Source organism: Macrosteles quadrilineatus, unplaced genomic scaffold (genome assembly GCF_028750875.1).
Source record: "Macrosteles quadrilineatus isolate MER2022 unplaced genomic scaffold, UCM_ALF_1.0 Scaffold_5__1_contigs__length_97177068, whole genome shotgun sequence".
In the NCBI taxonomy this organism is placed as follows: domain Eukaryota; kingdom Metazoa; phylum Arthropoda; class Insecta; order Hemiptera; family Cicadellidae; genus Macrosteles; species Macrosteles quadrilineatus.
Genome location: NW_026542598.1, coordinates 44,402,531 through 44,428,820, shown reverse-complemented (window position 1 = coordinate 44,428,820; position 26,290 = coordinate 44,402,531). Strand labels below are relative to the sequence as shown.

The window sequence follows — 26,290 nt, the reverse complement described above, 5'->3', positions numbered from 1 at the left end:
ACTATTAAATAATAATAATAATATATTATTCGCACAGACTTTGCAAACATAGGGTATATACTCTTGCAAAACACAGTATTAAATGCAAGATTTCCATCCTAATATTATTCTAATCCCCACCTGAAAACGGTATAGTGACAAATATTTAAGTTAGGTGTTGAACAACCCTAATTTGAAGTTGAAAATAATATTTGTCTATATGTGACAATTTGATTGTAAATAATTTACACACTTTATTGCCTGTAAACACCCAAACAATAAGTAGGTAGGCTATTTCTTATCAAACAAGTAGGCTAGGCCTAAGTTTATTCATTTTATAACTACTAAATAAATAACCTAGATGAGAATTTTATTACCAGTTGGCAGAAGCTGTTTCAAGGGTTAACTTCAAATCAGATGCAAATATAGGATTAAGACCACAGCATGCCCTCCGAGAGTTATTATTAGCTGTAGACATGATGAAGAGGAACTCTGAAACAAACCATGGGCCAAATATTGTTACCAAAGCTTTTGAAACCAAAAATACAATGAAAATACAAATAGTAGCCTAGGCTTATACAATTTTAAGGTTCAAAACTAGATCAGTAAGTTATCTACAGTGGAACGAATATCTACAAATATGTTTGATTAATATAGGCCTAACTGATTATGCTGCATAGATACAATATACAAATTGTATAGGCCTAACTTATTTATAAAACATAACCACTCTATTACACACACGTAGGCCTAATACTAAGGTGTAAGCAGTGATGGGGAAGCTACTTTTAAAATGTAGCTAGCTACAACTACTGCTACATTTCCAAAAAAGTAGCTTAGCTACAGCTACAGCTCCGAAAAAGTAGCTAGCTACAACTACAATTTTAGCTACTTACAAAGCAATTTTAGTAAATTTTCCAAAGACGTTACTTTTTATTCCACGCACATTAGGTAAATGTAAAACTAATTATTACAACTACATTTTTATTGAACAAACATAAAAAAATGTCAGTATTGTATCTAACATTACTTGGAAAACAAATTATTCCTAGATTGTATTTAATTTGTTGGCATTATAAACCTAACATTACAAAGGTCGCCGGTTCGATCCTGAGATAAGTCAGTAGCTTTTTGATGGTTCGAAACTGAACCCAGCTGTTCCTGATCATTGGGCTTTAACCCTTTGAGTGCCAACGTCCGGGGAACCGGACGTTTTTAAAACGAGCCAAAAGTGCCGACGTCCGGCCGACCGGACGTTTTTAGAACAAGCCAAAAGTGCCAACGTCCGGCTGACCGGACGTTTCGTAATGATCGAACAGTTGTCATAACAACCGAATGGATACTCGGATTCTTTTAACCCATATATTAACATTGAGTCAAAAGTTGCTAGATGCGATACATCGATTTTCGTTGGTCGAAATATCAAAAATTCGATTTTTACGAAATTTTAACCTAAAAATCGCCAGATCGCGCTCGGCATTTTTAGCGCGACCTTCGGGAAAAATCATCGGCATTTTTTGAGCGTTACTTTTATTTCTCGCCTGGCACTCTAAGGGTTAAATAAATGATCCTGGCTAATGAAACAGCTGATCTTAGTCAGTAACAAAGCTGCATAGATCATCTCACACCATTCTACACTCATTCTTCACTCATATTTGGGTTAAAATACGCACCTAAGTGGCGTCCCCATCTTAATGATTGATAATTGATAATTGACAACAGAACCAAATAGTTGGGTGTCCCATCATATTTAGTACTTATTTTTTAATATTGAATATTTTTAAGCATCTTAAATAAAAATTTCATTAAGTTCAAAGGACATACAACCAAACTATATTTTAAAAGCTCATTTTATTTCTTTAATATAGATTCAATTATAGATGTCTTATATCAACAATTAAGACCAATAAAACTGTAAAACTATTATTTAAAAATACTTTTTGTGTTACAGAGCCTAGCCTACTGAAATTGGAGTCTATTGCCTTTCTTTACTTTTAATGTTAAAAATGACATTGCTATAACTTTAAAGTGATAAGTTACTTGTTCTGTAAATAACACTTTTCAATGTAAAAAAATCGTCCCTTTATTGTCATTATGCATAGGGCAAATTGTGCTTCGACCTAGTTGGTACAGAAAACAGTATTCAGCAACTTATCCTGAAATCGGCTTTTAATTTAAACATGTTGAAATTTGTAAAGTAACATGTAGGCCTACTTGGCTTTGTAACAAGTTGGCTAATAGTAGGCTTGTTCTTGCAAGGACTAAACAGATATATTCCTAATAATTGAACTTGGAACTTGGTATTCGTCTTAAACCAAAACCATAGCATAGCCTAGGAATAGTCCTATACAAGAGCTGTTAGCAGGAGCAAACCATGCTATTTTTTCAATGTAAGTTTCATGTTATATGTATGGAGATTTTTTCGTTACAATTATAATTTAGTCTAGACATATCTTAAATCACATAAGGTAATTTCCTCTTTGTTAATTTAGTAAACCTTTGAAAAATCTTCGTAATCTAACCAAGGAAGGGTTTGTGATGATGAACCACAATCAACAGCTGAAGCAAAGGTTAATAGACCAGCTTTCTCATTATTTTAAGGTTTAGTGTTGGTTTCCATTAAAAGCCAAGTTGAAACACTATCGATATAATAAAGAAACTAAATTGATTACTAATTTCCCTGTCAATCACTTGCAAGCATTCGATAGTTTCTCTTGTCACCGGTAACGTTTAAACGTCGTCTGCATCTAGCGATTTTATTTTATCTGACAGTAATCATAGAGTAGTAAATTAAGGAAATGAGAGCCAAAAATGTGGATAACACTCATTTAATGGCCTCCATGTCCACACAACGTTATAATTCTGTAATAGGGAATGAAACGGCTGCAACCAGCTGTATGAAGCCAAGAAAGTAGGCCTAGGCCTAATTTTTTTTGAAAATCTCAGTTTGAAAGAGGTTGTTTCACGTTTAAGGGGTTGAGGTTATGATAAAAATCACTATCTCAAACAATGTTAATGTAGCGAGAAAAGTAGCTAAAATTCCGCTACAACTACTTTAAAAATGTAGCTAGCTACAGCTAAAGCTATAAAATCTTAAAAATAGCGTAGCTACAGCTGACGCTACAAAAAAAAAAAGCCTAAAAGAGTAAGTTAAACAAATCACAAATAGACTAGGTCTAGGTATTTCTTTATTCCTTAATCCTTATAATCATATTTACACAATAGGTATGATGAATACCGGATTATGAATACCGTGGGCCTAATTAGTTTGCATCACATTCTACAATTATAATAAATAATAAACAATGACAAATAAGATACCCTACATTAGTTTGTTATTCACGAGGGCCTCTCCCACCAAGCCCTGCCACATAATTATTCAAACTCTAAAGTTGCAAACCAGACTGGAGTGCAAGCTGCAAGCATAAAATTCTTCCTCACTGTCGGTGAGTCCTTAGCCCGCTCCTAGGCTTTGATCAGACATAGGCTAATGGTCTATTAAATAAAATATGACTGTTAAAGTTATCACTCTAACACAGGGTTACCGCCCGATTCTGCCTAGACAGTCCCGATTTTGATTCCTTATGCCTGCATTTAAGCCTATGTTAATCCGGGGGGATGGGAGCCATGTCCCGATTTTTCCCTAACCTAAGGTGGCAACCCTGCTCTAACAAAGCCTGCTCTCCTGGTAATTTAGTAGGGTAACATAGGCTAGGCCTAATAGTTTAAACCTAGCCTAGGCTTCATGTTTATTGCCTATGTCATTAACATTTTTCAGTTATTACGGTTGAGTTGTTTTCGCATAGTTGGTTTTAAAGTACCATATTAAATCCATTTGGGTTTTGGAGGGTTGTTTAACAAACGGGAGGCGAGAATAGGGCCAGCTTCCCGGCTTGTCAACAGGCTGTGGGCAATACGGGATATACTAGGCCAACTAAATCAGTTTGCCTCGTGAATGATTAATCAATATTACAAATTAAAATCAAAATGACTATTAATGCTTACTTTAGTGAGTAACTTACATGATGAATGATCGTCGATTCAAATTAATGTCTTTTGTTCCTAAAACATAATCTAACCAAAAGTAGTAGCTAGTGAGTGAGTAAGGTTTGAGGTTTGAGCTTGAGGTTTGAGGTTAGTGTTTAGTTTAGTTTTAGTTTAGTAGTTCTCTTGTTCTTGGCTTGGTTCTAGATCCGATCGGATCTGATCGCTGATCCTGATCTGATCTGGCTGGTCGATCTGCTGGAAAATTGGAATTGGATCGGATTGAATTTTCGAATGTAGTCGCCTTTTTCTTGAATCACAGACAAAGGGAAAGTTTTCCCTTGTTTGTGCTTGATCCTACAACAATTGATTATCGTGGGGTTGCTCCCCGCACATAACCGACATTTTACTAACTGAAAACCCGTGCTGTACCACGGCCGCCTTTAACTACAGGCCGCGGCCTGGTAGTATTGGCAACGTCGCAAGGAGGGTTGTTTAGTGTCAAACGTCCCTAATTAACATATATATATATATATATAATATATATATAGATATACTAGGTGTGCAATGCAGTCGTATGCTTGCAATATTGAGCGGAGCAAGTATGGAATGGACCTTGTTACTACTTACTACAGCCATGTTAACCGCTTAAATAGCCTATCTAGTATTAAAACTGAAATCTATCCAGTCACTACTGGTCAACGATGGATGCATGGTATAAAGGTATATTAATCATTTTTTTAAGTAAATGCTACGTCTGTTGTAAATGGAATGTCTACTTACTGTATCCAAAGTCAATGCTAAATCTAGTTTACGTAAATGAGACATCTCCTGGTCGAATCCTTATTCAATGGTACGTTTGGTTTACATAAATAATGGAATGTTTACTTGCAGAACCCAAAGGTAATGCTACATTTGTTATACGTAAAGGGGAAGTATACTTACAGTATCCAAAGTCAATGCTCCTTTTGGTTAACGTAAATGAGATGTCTCTTTGCAGTATCCAATGTCAATGGTGCATTTATATCACGTAAACGGGATGTCTAGTCTTCTTACAGTATCCGAAGTCAATGGTTCATCCGGTTCTCATAAATGAAATGTCTACTTGAAGTATCTAATGTCGATGGCACATTTGGTTCACGTAAATGAAATGTCTACTTGCAGTATCTAAAATCAATGGTTCATCTGGTTCTCATAAATTACATGTATACTTGCAGTACCTATCCAAAGTTAATGATACATTTGGTTCACGTAAATCGGATGTCTACTTGCAGTATCAAAGTCAACAGTTCATCTAGTTTACATATATTAAATGTCTACTTGAAGTATCCAAAGTCGATGTCTCTGTTTCTTGTAAATGGGATATCTATACTTCCAGTATCTAAATTCAATAATGCATCTGGTTCACGTTAATGTAATGTCTAATTGCTGTATCCAAAGTTAATGATGTATTAGGTTCACATAATTTGGAATCCCTATGTGCAGTATTCAAAGTTAATTGTACGTCTGGTTCACGTAAATGAAAAATGTCTACTTGTAACATCACAAGCCAATGGTTCATAATCCTTATTGGTTATACATTTTGTAGCAAATAATGCTCAACGGTATCAATCCGATTGTTCTTCCCTTTTGTTCTCTATTTTGCAATGTGCTAGTTTAGATGATTTATTGGTAAACACATGTTACAGCTTTTGTTTACCTTTTTATTGTTATCTTGCAATTACTGTCATGACAACCAATTAGCCCATAAGGCCCATGTTAAATTTCTAAAAGTTTAAATTCACATAGGGAAAAGCCCTGTGGTCCGATTTGTACCATTTCAGATTTATACCTTCCCATGGTTGGTTACTATGACTGTGCTAAATTTCATGCAGATCGCTTCAGCCATTCAGGAGGAGTATTTGTAAAACAAAAGCAGGAGTGTAGTATAAGAGCTTCGCTCGCTTCGCTTCGCTCCGCTCAATAATATACATATATAATAATATAATATAATATATATATATAATATACAAATATAACATATATATACATATATATTTATATATGTGTCCGTTAGCGCGATAACTCGAGCAAAATTGATCCCATTTTGATGGAATTTGGCAAAAACGTGTAAACTTACATTTATTCGAACGAGTTTGCGAACCAGCATAATCGGACCATGGGATCAGGGGTTTATGGGGGGTTTTATGGGGTAAAAATGGGTTTTTCTCATTTTTGACCTTAAAAACTTTAAATTTCTAAATTTTTCTCTAGACCATTTTGAAGAGCTTAAAAAAAAACAAATAATTTAGTATATTGAAGTGTTTTTGAATGTTCATTGACTACGGAGAAAATTAAAAAAATTGTAAATTTAAAATTCCCATGTTATTCCTATGGAGAATAAATAAACTGTTCTAGTTTGCTTGTTTATGGATATATTTTAATCAAATTTGGCAATTTGGTTTATTTCATACTAAGCTATTAATATTTCAATTGAAAAAACACACCTCAACATCTTCCCCGTAGCAGCAAACCTAACTACTCACTAAAATTAATGTTATTTAAATAGGAAATAAATCTAAAAATTTATAGGGAATATTTTAGTAGAAATCAAGCCGGGTAAATGGAAATTCGCTTACTATGCAGGTTTGCTGCGACGGGGTTTTATGTTACATCAATAGCTTAGCTAATTTCAGTGATCAAAGTAAAATCACTTTATATGCAGATGATGTAAATATAAAACTTTCCGGATACCATGCAAATGATATAGAAATATCTTCTTTTATAAAACTTAATGCAATCCAACAACATTTAGCTTATCTAAACCTTTTATTAAATAAACAAAAAACTAAATATATTAATTTTCCGCTTCAAATAGGAAAACTAAAATGGAAAAGTGGGTCTGTGGTAAAGAATGTTTGTCTTAATGATTCCTTTATTGATGAAGTTAAGGAAACAAAATTCCTTGGTTGAACTGTTGATAGACTTCTTAGTTGGAACACTCATGTATCTCAAGTTTGTAAAAAAAGTCAAAAGGTATTTTCATCCTTAGAAAATGATCACCATTTTGTGATATTAAAACCCTTAAAGCAGTTTATTTTGCTTTTGTGCACTCTCATGTCTCTTTTGGTTTGTCGGTTTATGGTAACACCTCTAATGAAAATTTAAACATGATACTACAAAAAAAAGCAATAAAAATAATAATGAAACTTAAGTGGTTTGAGTCAGCCAGAGAACATTTTTCAAATTTAGGAATAATGACAGTTTACAGCCAATTAATCTATGATCTGATTCTGTGGATCTGTGGATAAAAAAAATCAAAATAGTCATTGTATGCTAGGTTTTAACCACAGATATGAAACTAGAAATAAGTATAATTTTTGTTTTAATTGACATAAGCTAACGTTTTATGAGAAGAAGCCAACATATTCAGGCATCAAATTTTATAATTCATTACCAGACAACATAAAATGTATAACTGATTTTGGGTCCTTCAAAAAGAAATTGAAGTCATTTATTATTGTTAAACCTTTGTACAGTTTTAATGAATTTTTTTGAGCATATGTTGTCTGTAACAGTTAATTTAATTTCTTACAGTGATTATAATTTTAATTTATTATTGTATTATATATAGTTGTACTTACTAGTTTATAATAGTACTTATTGGCGCCATTCTGTTCTCTATGTGTACATAATGAATAAAGAAAATTTTGATTTGATTTGATTTGATTGTTTTGGTTTTCAATTATATATATTTTATTTTCAATCTTTTAATAAATTTATGTTCATACATTTAAATTTAAATGAATAATTCGTGAATTAATGAGCTGGTGTCACCTGTCTGCCATGTTTATTTATTTATTTATTGTTTCAACGGCTGACGCCAATGATGATTAAGGTTGTGATACAAATTTAAGGAAACAACAAGATGCAAACGTAATACAATTCAGAACAGTAACAAGCTACGAGATAACAATAAATACAACAATAATACAAATACAACAATAAATAGTAACAATAAATACAAGTTGACAACTAGGAAGAAGTTCACCATAACGATCTACTAAGATAAGAAAATTATTAGATAATATAGCATTTGAGTGCAAATCAGAAACAAAAATTATGCATGAACCAAAAACAAGCAAAGCAAAACCCAAACATAACAGAAAATCTTATCTTGTGGGACGTCATGCGCTAGACAACACCACTTGCAGTGTTGCCAATTCTACCAGGCCGTGGCTGGCCTGGACCCTAGTAGCACAAATATATATTAAATACATATGAATAAATATATTTAAAATCTATTTTATATATCTCAAGTGTGTATTAATGTCAATTTTATATAATATTTAAAATATATTAAATATATAAAAAAATATGTTGTTGAATATATTAAATATTAAAAAAATATGTTCCGATAATATATTTTAGTGAATAATATTAAAATAAAAAATGTATTTAATATCACTATCAATCATCCCATGGGGCCTAAACATAAAAACACAAAATAATATAGATTTAGTATGAAAAGCACAATTATCAGTTGAGTAAATTGATTAAATAGCTTATAAAAACAAATTTTGAAAAAAAAACTAGATATCATTTTTTTGGCCCGGATGGGTCTCGAACCTGGGTCCTTCGACTCATGAGCCTCTTACCTTACCTCTGAGCTATCTGTGACTGTTGTTAGTCTTAGTTTTCAAATGGTGAAAGAGTAGCCGACAGTTGCAATGGTTGCAATACTTGAAATATTTTTGATACTACAGTATAATATGATTCTGTTAATCTGTTTTGGCATCAAGTTGTTGAGTTGAATAGTGCTGTAGTGAATAGTGAGTAGTCCCCACAAATACAAATACTGTAATCTACAAAAATTAATTTAAATACTATGACAAATATTATGTAATTTATGACATAAGTAAATCAAATAATTATTTTTAGAACGACATATACAACAGTAATTAGTTTCTTAAAAGGTCGCCAGTCACTAGCATCCTTTTCTAGCCAATCATTCGAGATTTCTATGATCACATTCATTGTCACATACTGGAATTAAAAAATAAAACCCATCAACACTTTTTTCGTTTGACCAACATGTAGCTGTCAAACAGTATACTGCCTCATAAATATGCGTAATTTTTTCTTTAAGTGCATGATAGAGTGGCACCATTCAGAGTATGTATTACTATTTAGTTAATTTGAACGCTTTCACAATTGCAATTGTCATACAAAAAATGCATGTATATTTTATATGTATATTTTTCCTATTAAATATTTAAAAAAATTATGTGTTGAGACACTATAAAAAACAAAAAGATGCAAATTATTTAATTGCCAATTATAATAGATTATACAGGGTTATTACAAATGATGTTCATGATTTCATACATACATGAAATATAGTTTTATTTGTTATAGAAAGAAATAAAATAGTTACAACTTTTGAAAAACTCAAAAAGTTTTAACACAGATACACATAACTGTAAATGCTCGATACGGAAACCCCTTGTGGTACGACAGATGTCAATAATGTAGTCAAGCTCTTGCTAGACTTTGAAAAGTGTGTCTAGGTCTATTGTTTCGATAGCTTTGGTAATTCGTTGCTGGATCTCAAGTATGCTTGATAATGGTGATGTGTACGCCTTATCTATGATGTATCCCCACAAGAAAAAAATCAGGGGGTGATGTCCGGAGATCTTGTAGGCCAGTTCAGGGGTGTGTCATTATTCGGACCACCGAGCTCGTTCCATATCTCAGGCAGCACATTGTTAAGTTCAACCCTACTACAGGTAACATTCAAATGCAGCCATTTCTCTTAAATTTCAAGTGACACTTGCCAATATAGTGGTTACTAGGAGGATAATCGTTAAACCTGGTTCTTAAGTGTCGTTGCACACTAATAACAGATTGGTTAATGTAATATTCCAACTGGCAAAAAGCTTTCCTGCCTTCAAATTCAGCCTTTACACAACACTTACAACAATTGACTTGACAAACAGCTGATATGCACCCAAACCAATGTAAATGAAACTTTATGAGTTTTTCTTTCCAATGGTACCAATTAAAATAGTCTTGAAACAAATTAACCCAGTAATATTTATAATCAAAATCAGGAACATCATTTGTAATAACCCTGTATATATTCTACAAATTATTATTTTATCAATAAAAATATCTGACGTGTTTCAAAATATATTTATAAATACTTTAAATATATAATATAGTTCAAAAATATTTTATATATATATTTAAAATATCCTCAACACATAATTTTTTTAAATATTTAATAGGAAAAATATACATATAAAATATGTATATTATAGATTCTATACTTATTTTATCAATATATATTATGAATCTCTTTTATATATTCAAAACTTATATTTAATTGTTATTTTGCATTGCTTTTTGGTAATATTTGAAATATATATTTGAATACATCAAACTATTATTAAAGGTATATTATTTATATATTTGATTCGAGGTTCTATCAAATACGACTTTGAATATATAAAATATTTATAAAATACATATTTGTGCTACTAGGGGAGTTAAAGGTGGCCCTGGCTGTACACATTATTGACTGGGTAGGAAAATATGAACATTGTACGCCTATTTTTAACGACCTAAATAGTTGTTTTCCTACAGTCGCTTAACAAAGTTGTCTTCCTTGTACTGTTTATAGTACAGAAAGCTGCTAATTGCTGCGTATTTATACTTTGTCGTACAGTTTATACTTTGTCGTACGGTTTATACTTTGACGTACGCATCAGGATTCCAACGAAACAACATTCAGAGACCCAGTGGTATAGTGGGGAGGAAACTTGTGGAAATATGCTGTTCCAGCCAGACTTTTTCAAGAATCCCATAAATTATAATCCTATAATTTCGTACACTATGGCTTGATAGCCTAGTGGTTATAGTGCTCGTCCAACAATCAAAAGGTTTGCTGGATCGATCCTAAGAAAAGTAAGTAACATTTTGATGGTTCGAAACTGGACCCAGCTGCCCTTGATCATTTCATAAAATGATCCTGACTATGAAACAGCTGATGCAGTAAGCTATACACAGATCATCTCACACTAACCACACTCATCCCTCACTCATATTTGGGTTAAAAAACCACATATAGGTGGCATCCCCCTCTCAAAAAGATGATGATAATGATAATAATAATTTAGGTAATGGTAAGTATTCCTACATTGAAAAATTGACGAATAGACGACTGACTCCACCTCAAAATAATAATCAAGGTGAATGAAAACTTGACAGTATGACAGTCATCACAATATCAAAGATTAAAAGTAACACATATTGCAATATTATGGATGAGGTAGGCACAATTATTAGATGATATGATATACACAGTAAGTTATCTAAGTACTCAACTGATAGAAGCAGTTTAATTGTTTATGGGTTATTTTATGAATGTGGTTATCTCAGCATTCTCATAAAATTTTAGGAAGCCAAATTGTCTATGTAATAAAACAGAAAAATTTGTTCTTTGAATATTTCAGAACAAATCTTAAACTCAAATCAGCTATACCTATCAACTTGTTCGTTTGTAGATACAGAACAAATAATTTGTCAAGCAAATTGATGTTGTGTGAGAGTTATAAATAAACAAAATTGATAAATAAACCATTCTTGTTTACACAATCCTTTCTTGTATTCAACTGAAAGCCTGCATATTAATACCTTTAACCATAGACTAACCAACACAAGTAGACTTCTCATCCCATTGTAAATTTTGAAGCACGTTTTTCGTGTCTAGTTCATGTACGTGACACAAAGGCGCTAGTGTCGATGAAACTTTGTTTCCATTATTTTAGGGTTAATTTCTTGATTTGTGCTTTACTGTTTGGTTATATAACTAGGGGACAAGTTATTGTTTATGATTAGATCGTATTATTTGGTTAAACGAGGTTTTAAATGGCTGTAATAACGGGAAACAAATTGTAAACAAAACACGACCTCTACATAAACCGTACATGAACTAACAATAAAATTGTATTCAGCTGTTCCATAAGGATGAGAAATCTACTAAGGGAGTATGTTTTATCTATGCTTTAACTTTAATCTCAATTAATTGCTACATGATAGTGAATACTTTCTCAGCATACTACAAAATATTTTTCAGTTCATTCTACACTCAACCGGTGTGTGTTTTTCAGTATCAGTGTGATTTGAACATTTTACAGCCTTTTCATTTCTGACAGAAAATTTAATTTAAAATTTATTTGCTTTTTAAAAAATTGTAATAACTAAGCAATTTTGTATGTATAATAACAAAACAAACCCCTTTTTGTTTATGATTTCAAAGAATTCCTAAATTAAATTTAAGTCTTGGGTAATTTGATAGCACACATAAATTATCTTTCCAGCAATACTTGTTACTACCATAAATACAATTTAGACCCTTCTAATTTAACGATGTCAATAAGGTACCACCATAGATAAAACATACTCCCTTAGTGTTGCTTAGTCTATGGTACCACATAGACTAATAACAATGACAGATGTTTAATCATATGAAATTGCTTACGACTTAATTCTTGAGTGTGACAGCAGAAGAGATATTTTAGTTTTACATCCCAACTTATTATAGAATCCAACCAGGAAACGCACTTGGCTCTGTTGAATGGAAGTGGTAAACTGCTTGGTGGAACCACTCCCCACCCCACACTCAAGATTGTGTTTGAAGGTTAGCCAAAAGTGGTCTCAAGTGATGTCATATTGCCTTGAGTCAGTGCAGTGACAACAACTAACACCTTGGGCTTTTGGTACATTGACACAGAGGTAAATTAGTATTTTTAAATATCTCATATAGTACACAAATAGTAAAGTATGATTCTTGATTTATTCTTTGGTTCCCATTAACTTAAGAAAAATATGTAGCATTTTTGCAAAATATATCCAAAAGTGTAATTCATATAAGCAGAAGCCAACCTTGTGGATTAGACTGTCAACTTATTTAAAAAGCCAATGAAATTTCAAAGTAAATTTCAATCTATTAAACCAAATATTGTTCTCAACTCTAAATATAAAATGTCTTTTGTCCATCTTTTAGCTAAGATTGTGCAGTGAATTGTCTACATTTTTAAAATAAATATTTTCTATTTAAAAAAGAAGGTATGGAAATACTAAATAATAAAATTAAATAAATAGTAAGGTGGCATAAAGGGTTATGACTATGAAAATGTAATTATTCCACTGATTGACAGGATTTATGTATTTGTAAAGACATTTAATAAATATTAATGTCAACATGATCTCAACTCAACATAAATTTTGTGTCTCAGTTATTCACAAAATGATGTGACTGGAATATGACTGTTTACTAAGACTCTTACATTATACCAACATTGACAAGATTTATCTAAAGATGAAAGAAAGTGACGTTTAAGATCAGGGATCTCCAACCCATGACCATGACCCATGGGCCACATAGGCCCGCAAACAGATTTTTTAGAACCGCGATAATATAAAATAATTTAAAGTGAAGACCGATGATTTTCTCTCGCGGTGGCGGCAACACCTGTGGACATATTTTGCAGTCTCAGCGATATCGTGATAATCTCCCGCAATCACGATTTCATAAGAAATCAAGAGAACCAATTTTACGGTGTTGATTGGAGGTTCAGCCATATACTACTGGCAATTATTCCACAATTAAGGTAGGGTACAGTTAAAGGAATTTTTAACCATCAAATTTAACGTATAATATCCGGATTCCAGTTCAGACAACCTGTTAAAATTTGGTTTGGTTACACGTCTCTTGCTTGCCTTTTTTTTCTCGATAAGCGAAAATTACCTGCACCTATAACTTTCTGCACTGATTGATGGTATGCCAAGTAAACAAAAACCAATACGGTCAACAAGAGATGCTTAGCCATTTTTCAGTTTCAAAACTAAACTTGATTATTCAGCTTTAATTAAACTAGCTGCAACAGGGTGGGAATATAGAAGAGAATAATGTGTTTTTGAATATACACTTAACACTGTTACACACATCAGATTACAGGAAATTGAACTTATTGTTTATTTTATTTAATGAACATCTCTTTTGAATTTCCTATAAACTGTGTGTCAGAATCAAAGCCGCAGATAGGCCTTATTTTTCATTTGAACCACCTTTGTTATTTGAATTAACTATTATAACCTTATTGTTATTGCAATACAAACATTTACAATGAGGATCAGAAGTTAACCATAGATTAACCAACACAAGTAGACATGCCATTGTAAATTTTGAAGCTCGTTTTTGTGTCTAGTTCATGTCCAGTGACACTGGTGGCTAGTGACGACAAAATTTGTTTTCTATTATTTTAGAGTTCATTTCATGGTTTGTGCTCTAGGCCTACTGTTTGGTTACATAATTAGAGGATGAGTTATTGTTTATGATTATATTGTTTTATTTAAACAAAACACGGCATCTACAGTGAACTGGACAGAACTAATGATACAATTTTCTTCAGCTCATCCATTAGGATGGGAGTATGTTTTATCCATAGCTTAACAAAGGAAAAAGTAAACCTAACAATTAAAACGGCAAAAAATGTAACTGATGATTTATCTTCGGTTTTTTTAATGTGATTGATTAAAACCCTTTAAAGGAGGGTTCTACCCGGTCAATTCAAGATGGCGGCTAAACATGTTAATTTTCCTGAACATACCTCTACACTACAAGCTCTCAACATTCTAAAACTAATTTGTTTCCAATGATTGTGTGCTTGATGTGCTCTTAACATAGTAGAGCTTAGTGGGTGGAACAAAAATAGTTTTAACTATTACTTATTTAGAAGTTAAAATCGCATGTAAAAAATACTTATCTATCGATTTCCAAAATGATTTTGTAAATACTGAAAGGAACAGTTACAAAGTTTCAGTTCAGCCGGAGCCGGTACATAGTTTGGATCTTTGTGAATATTTTACAGTTTATTTCAACTCGATAAACACTTAAATAATGCCAGGAGGTTATTTTTTGTAGGACCATGTTTACATGGTAAACAGGCCCTTTTACATGGGGGAACCCGCTCTAAAATGATGTTTGTGCCCTTAGGAAAGAGTTTATTGAAAAACTGATATTTTTTGGAGAAATTTCTCATCTATGCCTTTCATTTGGCTTTTTGAAAAAAAGATTTCTCAAATTTGTGATCCTTAGCTTCATACTTAGATGACCATGACTAAAAACTCAGATGGCGTCAAGTACAAACATCTCACTCCTCCCACATCCATATTTGATTCAAACTTGGTTTGATAAAGGCACTGCCACTTTTCTATTGCTTATGCTCTTTAGATGAAAATCCCCATTGGATATTACTACTACACTACTGGTGGTACTAGGAGTATTTTATTTATAAATATGTAGCCTACCTAAAGCTTAACAGTTAAAACCTTCACATTCCTTTTTAGGTATAGATGGAGTCGTCACTTCCCGAATGGGTGACAAAAGAATTTTTTCAACAGAGTCTCCGTAAAGAAGAAGACAACAACAACATTGTGGTAACAAACTTGACCACTTCATCAGCTGTTCCTCCTGGCAACAACTACGGGAGCTTCATCATCAGAGTTGAGCTGGAGTGGAGAGTGGGCCAAGATGATTCTGTGGTGAATACTTCAAGATTCATTGTCAAAAATGAACTTACTGAAGGGCCGATGAAAGAATTAGTAACAGAACTTAATCTGTTGGAACCTTCATTCTACTATAACTTTATACCAAAAGCAAAAGAGTTCTGTGATGTTAATTTTGCTGCCAAAAGCTTCTTTTCTCCAAAATCAACTGTGACAATACTTGAAGACTTGAAAGAAAAAGGATTTGTTATGGCTGATAGAACAAAGCTGTTAGACTTTGACCACTGCCGCCTCTATATGCTTGCAGCGGCTTCATTTCACTCGGTGTCTGTTGCGGTTTTCAAAAAGCATCCTGAATTATTGCAGCCTATTAAAAAAGAAATAATGTTCTCGAATGATTCAAATATCCGAGAGCTGTTTATATCTCTAATTAATGGTGGGATGAATAGGTTAATCAGAGAAATGGAGAAACTGGTTACAATGAAGGAATTTCTCGACACAGTAAAAGACATTACACCGCATCTATGGGATATTCTGGTTGAAACACACAAACCAAGTGGAGAAGTAATTAAGACGATCAAACAAGGAGATCCATGGATAACCAACATGATGTTTAGGTACAAGAACGACACAGTGTGCGACATCAAGATCATTGACTTCCAGGGGACTTCATATGGGTCACCTATATCTGATTTGACGACGTTCCTTTGGTCTAGTGCAAATTTTGATGTGAAGAGAAACAGATTGGACGATTTGTACAGAATATATCTTGACAGTTTTAACGAAAATCTAAAGCAATTCGACTGTGATGAAAGACTAACATATGACCAGATGATGGCAGAGGTGCGAAGGTTTAGTCCATTGGCTCTGTATATCTCTAGTTCTTGGCTGCCTGGTCTTGTACACCCAGATCCGATGGATTTTTCTTTTTTCTCCTCTGAAGACCAGGAATCTAAAGTTGAGAATGTTTTTGCTAAATATTACAATGATGAATATTGTGCAATGTTTCTTCCGAAAGTGTTGGAGTCTTTGGAAATCAATGGAATTTTTAACTACCTGGTCGTTCACAGAAAGTAGTGGAGGTTTTCATCTACATTTTAATCATTTTTAACATCAATTTCAAAATGAAAAGTTTTTTTTCGAAAACCAAAATGACTTTCATCAAATTAAAATAAATGGCAATAAAAGTAATTATTTTTTTACTGTAGCTGGTAGATTTATACCTCAGTGTCCGTTAAATGTTTAATATTAGATTTGTTTAAATACGTATTACTATTTGTTAGCCTGACACAGGTAGGATTAAAAATTTATAAACGGTCTGCTTCCAATATTTTTTAAATTCTAAATTTGCCATTTGATTATTTTTTTTAAATTGCACTTACAATACTTATAATCCTTACTGAAGATCCAATCTATTCTATTGAAGACTTCAATGAAAAATGTGTCAAAATTAAAAAAATAAATTATAACGACTTTAATATTATACATAAGGTAAAAATTAATTAATTATCATGTAGATACAGACAATAAAGTATCTATATTATTAAAAGAATTTGTTGGATTTTTGTGTGCAGCAAATCGACCTCTTAATATACAGGGTTAGTAAAAAGTCTGGAGACCCCCTGTTAATTTTTTAACGGCCTATAATCCGCTGCCATTTTTGACTAGATTGAGATAGAGACCTCTAGTTTGCGTTGTTGGTTTTATATTACCAGGACCTTCAAAATGAGGGGTCACTCGATGGGTCTTACCATTTGAAAGTTTTGAGTTTTGATGTAGCACACCAAGTGGCGGTTATGCCCAAAAAGTACTTCATAACATGCCATAAAGGTGTGCTGAGTTTAGTTTTTCTAGTATGGGCCGTTAAAAAATTAACAGGGTGTCTCCAGACTTTTTACTAACCCTGTATTTCTATATGCATATTGGGTATCAAATTAAAGCTCTTATTCTCTAGATGTGTCTTTTGCGGGTTTTGATGATATCTTGTGAAAGCCCTTCGTCCCACAGGCTTTTAACATTTCAGAGTTTGTGCTGAATTCTGTTCTCAATCATCTGAACTGCTTCAAGTTTACATTTGTTTATATCAAAATAGATGGCCATAATACAATTTTGTTTACATCCATATGAAAATGGGGTTATCTGTAGTTGATGTTTCAGTGAATTCAAGTAAAATATTGTAACGCTATTTGTATAACATTTAAAGAAGAAAATGACTTACCGGTACGTTTGATTTTGTGTTATGATAGGATTTTATGTTTTCAAAGCATGTTTTATTTATAATTTAAGTAAAATATTGTAATGTCATTTGTTTAAAATGTAAGTAAGATATTTTGTGTTTTCATATAGTAGCCTGTGTTTCTTTAGTCTTTGTAATTTTACTGATATTTCTCGAAGAGATCGTGCACACAATGAAATTAATAGTGCACACAATGGAAATAATAGGGATATGATGAGAAATAATTGTTTTCACTCTTATCAACTATATTATATCAAATATATTACGGATTTTGAAGTGACGCTGGCTGCTAGTAATTATTATTATTATACAGTAGTTATGGTGCCAAAATATGTAACAAACTACCAGCTGAAATATAGAAATCAATTTCTTTGAATTCAAAGAATCTTTTAGTAATGCTCTTTGATGAGGTAATTTCAAGTTACTGTGCTTGATAGAAGAATATCTGCAGGCTGTTTAAATTTAAAAGTTTAGTTATATCATCTCGTTTGTTTGTAGATTTGTCAAGCAAATTGGTGTTGTGTGAGAGTTGCAAATAAACAAAATGAATAAAGAAACCGTTTTTATTTACTCAATCACACTTGTATTCAACTGAAAGCCTGCATATTAATACCTTTAACTTTAATCTCAATTAATTGCTACATACCAGTGAATACTTTCTCAGCATACTACGAAATATTTGTCAGTTCATTCTACACTCAACCATTGTGTGTAGTGTGTGCAAATGTGCATTATACACAAATATATAAGTACAAGTATCCCAAGTATCAGTGTGATTTGAACATTTTACAGCCTTTTATTTCTGACAGAATATCTAATTTTAAACTTATTTTCTTTTTAAAAATGGTAATACTTAAGCAACTTTGTGTCTATAATAACAAAACAAACCCCATTGGGTTTATGAAAAAAAATCTTAAATTAAATTTAAGTCTCAGTTTTGATTTGATAGCACAGATAAATTTTCTTTCCAGGAAAAATTTTACTACCATAAATACAATTTAGACCCTTCTAATATTTACCCAAGTCAAGGTACCACCTAGAATAATAACAATGACAGGTAAATCATATGAAATTCCTTAATAGTAAATTCATATTACGACTTAAACCTTGAGTGACAAGTGTGACAGCAGAAGAGATATTTTAGTTTTACATCCCAACTTATTATGGTATCCAACCAGGAAACACACTTGGCTCTGTTGAATGGAAGTGGTAAACTGCTTGGTAGAACCACTCCCCACACTAATGATTGTGTTTGAAGGTTAGCCAAAAGTGGTCTCAAGTGATGTCATATTGAGTCAGCTCAGTGACAACAACTAACACTTGGGCTGTTGATACATTGACACAAAGGTAAATTAGTAGGCATTTTTAAATATCTCATATATTACACAAATAATAAGCATGATTCTTGATTCATTCTTTGGTTCCCATCAGCTTTAAAAAAAATATGTAGCATTTACAAAATATAACCAAAAGTGTAATTCATTTAAACAGAAGCCAATTTTATGAGTTAGACTGTCAACTTATTAAAAAAGCCGATACAATTTCAAAGAAAATTTCAATCTATTAAACAAAATATTGTTCTCAACTCTCAATATGAAATGTCTTTTGTCCATCTTTTAGCTAAGATTGTGCAGAATTGTCTACATTTTTAAAATAAATACTTTCTATTAAACAAATGTTTTGAAGGTCTGGGAAAACTATAAATAATACAATTAAATAAATAATAAGGTGTCATGATAGATTGACTATGAAAATGTAATTATTCCACCGATCGACAGGATTAATGTATTTTTAAATATATTTAATAAATATTGATGTCAACATGATCTCAACATAAATGTTGTGTCTCAATGTTATTCACAAAATGATGTGACTAGACTAAGACTCTTTTACTTTGTACCAACATTGACAAAATTTATCTAAAGATTCAAGGCAAACAGTAACATTAAATTACCTAAGACAAGGGGAGTCCGCTCTCTGCGTTCCTCTCTTTGCGCTCCACTTCCGCGCCTAGAAAAACCCAGCTTTAGATGAAAATCCCCATTGAGTATTAATACTACACTACTGTCATAGATAAAACAATCTCTCTTAGTAGATTTCTCATCCTTATGAAACAGCTGAAAACAATTTATTGTTAGTTCTGTACGGTGTACTGTAGAGGTCGTGTTTTGTTTACAATTTGTTTCTTGTTATTTCGGTAATTTATAACCTTGTTTAGCCAAATAATAAAATCTAATCATAAACAGTAACCCGTCCGGTAGTTATATAACCAAACAGTAAAGTACATATCAAGAAATTAACCCTAAAATACTAGAACCAAAATTTTGTTGACACTAGCGCCCAGTGTCACCGTTCATGAACTAGACATTCAAAGATTCGAAAAACAAGCTTAACAATTTACAATGGGATGAAAAGTCTACTTGTGTTGGTTAGTCTACATTCGCCTATTGGGTCTGATGATGATTGGAGTGTCCAATCGAAATCGACTTTTGTATATTTACCGTCTTGTGAGTAACAGTATAAGCGTAAATATATGTTGTAAGTGTTATAAGACATATCTTTATTTAATAACACGTACAATGCTGATCAAGAAGTTATTTATTTTATTTATAAATATAGCCTACCTAAAGCATTACAGTTAAAACCTTGAAATTCCTTTTTAGGTACAGATGGATTCGTCACTTCCCGAATGGGTGACAAAAGTATTTTTTGAACAGAGTCTCCGTAAAGAAGAAAACAACAACAACATTGTGGTAACAAACTTGACCACTTCATCAGCTGTTCCTCCTGGCAACAACTACGGGAGCTTCATCATCAGAGTTGAGCTGGAGTGGAAAGTTGACGGAAATGATTCTGTGGTGAAGACTTCAAGATTCATTGTCAAAAATGAACTTACTGAAGGGCCGATGAAAGAATTGGCAACAGAATTCAATCTGTTGGAACCTTCATTCTACTATAACTTTATACCAAAAGCAAAAGAGTACTGTGGTGTTAATTTTGCTGCCAAAAGCTTCTTTTCTCCAAAATCAACTGTGACAATACTTGAAGACTTGAAAGAAAAAGGATTTGTTATGGCTGATAGAACAAAGCTGTTAGACTTTGACCACTGCCGCCTCTATATGCTTGCAGCGGCTTCATTTCACTCGGTGTCTGTTGCGGTTTTCAAAAAGCATCCTGAAATATTGCAGCCTATTAAAAAAGAAATAAGGTTCTCGAATGATTCAAAAGTCCGAGAGCTGTTTATATCTCTAATTAATGGTGGGATGAATAGGTTTATCAGAGAAATGGAGAAACTGGTTACAATGAAGGAATTTCTTGACACAGTAAAAGACATTACACCGCATCTATGGGATATTCTGGTTGAAACACACATACCAAGTGGTGAATTAATTAAGACGATCAAACAAGGAGATCCATGGATACCCAACATGATGTTTAGGTACGACAAGAACGACACGGTGTGCGACATCAAGATCATTGACTTCCAGGGGACATCATATGGGTCGCCTATATCTGATTTGACGACATTCCTTTGGTCTAGTGCAAATTTTGATGTGAAGAGAAACAGATTGGGCGATTTGTACAGAATATATCTTAACAGTTTTAACGAAAATCTAAAGCTATTCAACTGTGATGAAAGACTAACATATGACCAGATGATGGCAGAGGTGCGAAGGTTTAGTCCATTGGCTCTGTATATCTCTAGTTCTTGGCTGCCTGGTCTTGTACACCCAGATCCGTTGGACTTTTCTTTTTTCTTCTCTGAGGACAAGGAATCTGAAGTTGACAAATTCTTTGGAAAATATTACAATGATGAATATTGTGCAAAGTTCCTTCCAAAAGTGTTGGAGTCTTTGGAAATCAACGGAATTTTTAACAACCTAGTCGTTCACAGAAAGTAGTGGAGGTTTTCATTTACATTTTAATAATTTTTAACGTCAATTTTTAAGTTTTTTTTAAACCAAAACGACTTGTCATTAAATTAAACTTAAAAGGCAATAAAGTTAATTATTTTTTTACTGTAGCTGGTAAATTTATACCTCAGTGATTGTTAAATGTGTAATATCAGATTTTATAATAGGTATTGTATTACTATTCGTTAGCCTGACGCAGGTGGTAGGATTAAAAATGTATAAACGTTTTTCTGCTTCCATACTTTTCTATCCCAAATTTGTTATTTGATCATTTTCTTAAATTACACTTACAATACTTTATAAAAATTAAAATTGGTTGTCCACAGAGAGGTAGTTTTTGGAATTAATAGACACAACCAAATGCACCAAACAAGCAAGAGAAAACTTTAAAGTCTAAATGTACAAAAAACATGTACGAAATAATCAACAGTGATTGTGCAGCTATGGAGTTTTGACAATTGCAGTATTTTGAGATGACCTTGAGATAAGATAAACAAAAGACTGACAGATAGTGCATAGCCTTCCTCCTTCCATTACTCAGTCCATTATGGTACTCTACTCGAAGGTCACTAAAACTTGTCCACAATTGTACACCAACTCTGTTAAAATCCATGACTTGCACTATCTCAGTTGCTAACTCATTGAGTGTTTGAAACACCAAAAACAGAAGTAAACAAGAGATAACAGAAACTAACCGTTTAAACAAACTTTCCTCTTTAAAAAATTCATTTCAACAACTATGTTATTTAAACAATTATGTTCTTCATAAGGATAACATGGAAACATTCAAAGCCACTGGGGCAGAGCCCAAGGGACTTTAAACAAATTGTAAGGCCAGTTTGCAAATCTACGCGACACGCTCTTTCCAATGAGACGTCAATGGATAAAATCGGTTAAGAAATGGCGGAGAAGTTCAACCGACAAAGTTTCATGTAGCGTATTAATTATAAAAATAGGTTTATGTCATTGATTTACCATTTTTTGAAGCTATAAACTCTAACTCTAATCACATAATATCTAATTTAATTGAACAATAAATTGATCTGTCAACTTTTTGGAAATTAATTTAATTTTAAATTTAATAATTAGTGCATTAATCCTAAAAATATGAACTATAGTTATCTTTTCAAAGAAAGGTGCAAAACTATAACAGGTCATACAGAAGGCATCCTATGGATTTACTTGTCATGTTTATGATATTATATATTGTTTCAAAAGGATAAAAAAATAATTGCTCAAAAACTGATCGCTAAAGGACATGATGTTTATAGTTTGTTGTTAAAAAAAGACAAAAATTGAATGTGTCAAATTTATTGACGTTGCAAAACTTATCGTAACAAGCGACCTTCGGTTTAAGTGCCTCTGATTGCTTGAGTGGTTCAATTGGATTATGGTATACACAATGTCACATCACATCGCCAGTACATTTTGTGACTTGAGAAGATATCAAATATCAGATATCGCAAATCCATATCAGATTCAGTAAGTATACTTTATTTATACGTACAGATGATGATCATCATACCTATAAATATATTGTAGGAAATTATAAAATTTGATATGACGTTGCTCAACAACTGTAAAAAGTCAAGGACACAAACATTTGTTATTAATCTTTTACACTATAAAAGCTGAAATATCAGTATGAGTACCATAGTTAAATGTACCTGCAACAACTTTATATAGGTATCAATGGAAACAGCTGAGAATTGGCCTGTGTGCTGCAAACTGGGAGATTAGCTAAGAACTACTTGATGTTAAGGGAGTCATAGGTTAACGGAAGACGTTAAGTGTCTCCCAACTAGACCAAAAGATAACTGTATAAATAAAAATACCCCCGCTGCAGCAAACCTGCAGATTAAGCGAATTTCCATTCGCCTAATTATATTTTCACTAAAACATCTCCATAAAATATCTGATATATTCCCTATTCAAATAGCATTAGTTTCAAAAGTACATAAGTAAAAACAAATTATCCAAATTTGTTAAAAATATGTCCAGAAACAAGCAAAATAGAACAGTTTAGTTATTCTCCTAAAACATAAAAAATTTAAATTTACAGTTTTTAAAATTTTCTTCATAACCATTAGCACATAACAACGCTTCAGATGTACTAAATGATTTATTTAAGATCTACCATTGACTATATATACCTGTAGGTATATATAGTCAATGGTTCTACAAAATGATGGTTTGGAAAGAAATTGCTAAATTTTGGGTTTTTGGACATAGGGTACGGTATAGTATAAATAAATAGATGGGGTTGTATGCATGTACAGTACAAACAGGGGTTCACCTATAGTAAACCTATTAAGGTATGTTTTTTCCAGCTGTTAACGACGACTGTGTTTTCATGCACCATTTCCTCAAACAAGAGCCAGGGTACAGCCGTTTACCTATCTGCCAAATTTGGCTGTATGGGGTGTCATGAAAAACGCAGGCACCTGCGCACTTACACACTGGGGCACTTGCACGACATTCATAATACCGCTGCTGTATCTAGGAAAACCTACCTGTAATGAAAGATACATAATAGTATGTATGTATTATGTTTTAGGTGCAATGGAAGAGGCAATACCAGATTGGTTAACCAATGAATTTCTCACTCAGTGTCTCAGAGGAGAAGAGACCAAACGTGACATTGTAGTGATCAATCACAAATTGTCTCCAGTGGCTCCCCCTGGCAACAACTACGGCAGTTTCATCACCAGGGTGAGAATTGAATACAAACATTCTGCTGACAAAGAGTTGCACAGTATATCTCTGATATTAAAATCAGAACTTACACAAGGAGTAGTGAAAGAAGCGTTCGACAATCTAGGCGAACTCCAACAAAGCGAGTATGACTTTTATTACAAATTTATTCCAAAAGCAGCCAAACTACTTGACACATCTTCATTTGCACCACAGAGTTATCTCCCTCCAGTAAACGGTATCACCGTACTAGAGGATTTGAAAGCGAACGGCTTCGTAATGGCCGATAGAACAAAACAGTTGGACTACGATCACTGCAGATTGTACATGGACGCTGCAGCAAGCATGCATGCTGCATATGTAGCTGTTCACAAACAAGATCCAAATGTCATAGAATCGATAGAAAAAGAGAAAATGTTCTCGAATGAAGTAGGTGGGCATGAAATGTTCTTATCGATGATCAAAGGAGGTATGACTGTTCTGGCTGACGCTACTGAGAAAGCTGATGGGTTTCAAAAGTACGCCAGAGTGTTGAGAGATGCAATACCAGTCTTGTGGGAGGCCTTGATAGAAATCCACAAACCTTGTGATTACATCAACACCATCAACCAAGGAGACCCTTGGACCACCAATATGATGTTCAAGTATGATGATGAGGGTAACGTCACTGAAGTTAAACTCATAGACTTCCAATGTCTACGGTACGCATCACCCTTCAATGATGTAGTGTTTTTAATTTGGACGAGTGCAAATAACTATGTGCGGACACATAAGCTCAATGAACTGTACCAGAATTATCTTTATACTTTCAACAACAAACTAGAAGAAACACATTGTACCGAGAGGTTGACATACACACAGATGAAGGAGTCGTTAAGAAGGTTAAGTCCCTTAACAGTTTTCCTGGCTGCAAGCTGGTATCCTCTTCTCACCCATCAAGATGCAGTAGACTTTGGGAAATTCCTTCCAAAGGAAGGTGAAAACAGCGAAGAAGTTGTCTTGAAGTATTACCAGCATTTTTATAATGAAAAGTACTGCAAAGAAGAAGTTCCCCAACTTCTAGAACAGATTGAAAAGGAAGGGGTGTTTGAAGATTTGGAAGCTCTTCTGAACAAATGTTGAATCTTTAATAGTTCTGTGTAGAATATCTTACAATGGATTTAAAATAGCTTCATCTGTAGGTCTACAGATGTTAAACTAATTGTTATAGTTGTCTTTACATTTACAAATGATATTTAATATTGTATTGTTTCATCCCTCTGGTAAAATTAATAACATATAGTCTACGTTGATGGTTTTTTATATTGTATATTCCTATTTTCCTAATATTTGAGATTTTGCTTTATGAGAAAAATCTCAGCTTATAGTTTCTCAATCATTTTAATTATTTAGTTGAATTAATATTCAATAGGTTAATCCTTGGTAATATTATACTATTTTCTAGGACAAAAAAATTAGTAAAACCAAATTACTTTAACTGACTAATCGATATAATATTAAGTCTACATATGTATCTAAGTTTGACAAAACATTTTCGTCACATTCCGCTGTATCCTTCAAGAAATTTTAATCTAAATTATCTGAGTGGTTGATAAGCAATCCTTTCTATGGCATCCATGAATTCCTTAAAACAAAAGTTTTATTTAATTTTGATGTGTTGTATTCTCTAGACTTGTCATATTTTAATAAACCAAGTATTTTGTAAACTTTGTATGACCACAAATCATTTAATAAAATAACTTTTTTCTAACCTCAAACATGTACCTCAGGCGTCCGAACAATCCAAAAATATAAGCTGGGAAAAATCTTAAATAGACGGACACCGCCAGAGCGACTGGCCGACCGACACCGGATGAATGTAGATAGTACAATAAAAAGTCTACTGAAGAATAATTTTTTACTGTGACAAGACTGATGTGACTGAACTGTG

At 32.9% G+C, this 26,290-nt stretch overlaps 3 protein-coding genes across 5 annotated transcripts in view; 2 read left to right on the top strand and 1 right to left on the bottom strand.

The window, feature by feature from the left end:
* Positions 1-12,584, bottom strand: part of LOC128995180 (protein arginine N-methyltransferase 5-like) — a 31,109-nt gene extending 18,525 nt beyond the window's left edge. The window contains exons 1-2 of the mRNA XM_054420111.1: positions 12,488-12,584; positions 357-471 (exon numbers count right to left, since the gene is read on the bottom strand). Of these exons, the coding sequence (XP_054276086.1) occupies positions 357-457 (101 nt within the window). The 5' untranslated portion in view covers positions 458-471; positions 12,488-12,584. The remainder of the gene's footprint in view (positions 1-356; positions 472-12,487) is intronic.
* A 67-nt stretch (positions 12,585-12,651) lies between these two features.
* Positions 12,652-25,599, top strand: LOC128995181 (uncharacterized). Of its 3 annotated transcripts, none has more exons than XM_054420115.1 (2): positions 12,652-12,741; positions 15,358-18,306. In XM_054420115.1, the coding sequence occupies exon 2, from the start codon at positions 15,364-15,366 to the stop codon at positions 16,591-16,593; it is 1,230 nt and encodes a 409-aa protein (XP_054276090.1). In that variant the 5' UTR covers positions 12,652-12,741; positions 15,358-15,363; the 3' UTR covers positions 16,594-18,306. The 3 variants fall into 3 exon arrangements, with proteins under 3 accessions (XP_054276090.1, XP_054276089.1, XP_054276087.1); XM_054420114.1 differs by lacking the exon at positions 15,358-18,306 and adding an exon at positions 24,224-25,599 and having other exon boundaries at positions 12,697-12,741; XM_054420112.1 differs by lacking the exons at positions 12,652-12,741; positions 15,358-18,306 and adding exons at positions 23,036-23,148; positions 24,224-25,599.
* LOC128995182 (uncharacterized) lies at positions 19,030-21,785 on the top strand. Its single transcript, XM_054420116.1, has 2 exons — positions 19,030-19,099; positions 20,416-21,785. Exon 2 carries the CDS (start codon positions 20,422-20,424, stop codon positions 21,652-21,654), a length of 1,233 nt encoding a protein of 410 aa, XP_054276091.1. The 5' UTR covers positions 19,030-19,099; positions 20,416-20,421; the 3' UTR covers positions 21,655-21,785.
* Positions 25,600-26,290: the final 691 nt, after the last annotated feature.

What these genes read in the sequence shown, in the direction of transcription:
- LOC128995182 (XM_054420116.1), top strand. Translation starts at nt 20,422, where the DNA reads ATGGATTCGTCACTTCCCGAATGGGTGACAAAAGTATTTTTTGAACAG.
- LOC128995181 (XM_054420114.1), top strand. Translation starts at nt 24,229, where the DNA reads ATGGAAGAGGCAATACCAGATTGGTTAACCAATGAATTTCTCACTCAG.